Source organism: Egretta garzetta, unplaced genomic scaffold (assembly GCF_000687185.1).
Source record: "Egretta garzetta isolate BGI_Z169 unplaced genomic scaffold, ASM68718v1 scaffold474, whole genome shotgun sequence".
Taxonomy (NCBI): domain Eukaryota; kingdom Metazoa; phylum Chordata; class Aves; order Pelecaniformes; family Ardeidae; genus Egretta; species Egretta garzetta.
This window is the reverse complement of record NW_009259524.1, coordinates 1-1,329: the sequence shown is the minus strand read 5'-3', so window position 1 is coordinate 1,329 and position 1,329 is coordinate 1. Positions and strand designations below refer to the sequence as shown.

At 63.8% G+C, this 1,329-nt stretch overlaps 1 protein-coding gene across 1 annotated transcript in view; it reads right to left on the bottom strand.

Moving 5' to 3' along the window:
* The window catches only part of FZD5 (frizzled class receptor 5), a gene marked incomplete at its 5' end in the record, with an annotated part of 2,651 nt that extends 1,327 nt beyond the window's left edge, over positions 1 to 1,324 (bottom strand). Inside the window, one exon of the mRNA XM_009637494.1 lies at positions 6 to 1,324. Coding sequence (XP_009635789.1) covers positions 6 to 1,324 — 1,319 coding nt within the window. The remainder of the gene's footprint in view (positions 1 to 5) is intronic.
* Positions 1,325 to 1,329: the final 5 nt, after the last annotated feature.

Below are 1,329 nucleotides of genomic sequence, written 5' to 3'. Positions count from 1 at the left end.
CCTGCTTGTGGTAGGAGGCCATGCTGGGCAGCACCGTCCTGCCCGTCAGCGCTGGGCTGGCCTCGCCGTACACAGAGGCGCCTGCGGGCTTCCGGGCCCGGCAGCAGCGGGCTGTGAAGCGCCTCCAGGACTCCAGCGTCTTGCCGGACCAGATCCAGACGCCAGAGGTGATGCCCACCACAAGGCACATGAAGTACTTGAGCATGAAGACGGCGTAGTCGGGCTTGGGGCGGGGGGGGTCCCCCGGACAGGAGCAGTTCTGCGCCCGCTCCCATGCCTCCCGGTTGTGCTGCTCGTAGATGTAGCAGGCGATGACGATGGTGGCGGGCACGGTGTAGAGCACAGTGAAGATGCCGATGCGGATCATCAGCTTCTCCAGCTTGTCAGTCTTGGTGCCGCCCTGCTTGATCACGCTGCGGATGCGAAAGAGCGAGACGAAGCCGGCCAGCAGGAAGAGACTGCCGGTGAAGAGATAAACCACCAGCGGTGCCAGCACAAAACCCCGCAGGTTCTCCAGGCTCTGGTTGCCCACGTAGCAAACCCCGGCCACCGGGTCGCCGTCCACGGAGCTGAGTGCCAGCACAGCGATGGATTTGGCACTGGGGATGAGCCAGGCGGCCAGGTGGAAGTACTGCGCGTAGCTGGCAATGGCCTCGTTGCCCCACTTCATGCCGGCTGCCAGGAACCAGGTGAGGGACAGGATGACCCACCAGATAGAGCTGGCCATGCCGAAGAAGTAGAGGAGAAGGAAAACCACAGTGCAGAGGGCAGGGCCTGTGGTCTCATAGTGGATGTGGTGGTGCTCCGGGTTGCAAGCCACGCTGGCATGCCCTGCCACCAGCCGCACGATGTAGCCCACGGAGACGAAGAGGTAGCAAGCAGAGAGGAAGATGATGGGGCGCTCGGGGTACTTGAAGCGCTCCATGTCAATGAGGAAGGTGGCCACAGTGGTGGAGGTGGAGAGGAAGCAGAGGATGGACCAGAGGCCGATCCAGAAGGTGGCGAAGGTCTTCTCGTCCTGGGTAAAGTAGGGCTGGTAGCAGGGGATGGCGCAGTTGGGTACCTGCCCGGTCCTGATGCGGTTGTACAGCGGATGGGACTCCTTGGAGATGGGGATCAGGGGCGCTTTGCACTTGCAAGTCCGTCCGCAGTCCAGCCCCGAGGGGCGCTGCCCGCTGAGCGGCGTGAGGTTTTTGGCCACGTCCTTGGCCGGGCGCGTGGGCTTCCCGAAGAAAGGCGGCAGGGTGGTGGCTTCCGTGCGGTTGTACCCCATGCAGAGCACCTCGGTGTCCCCCAGCACCGGCAGGCTGTCGCAGCTCATCCTCTCGG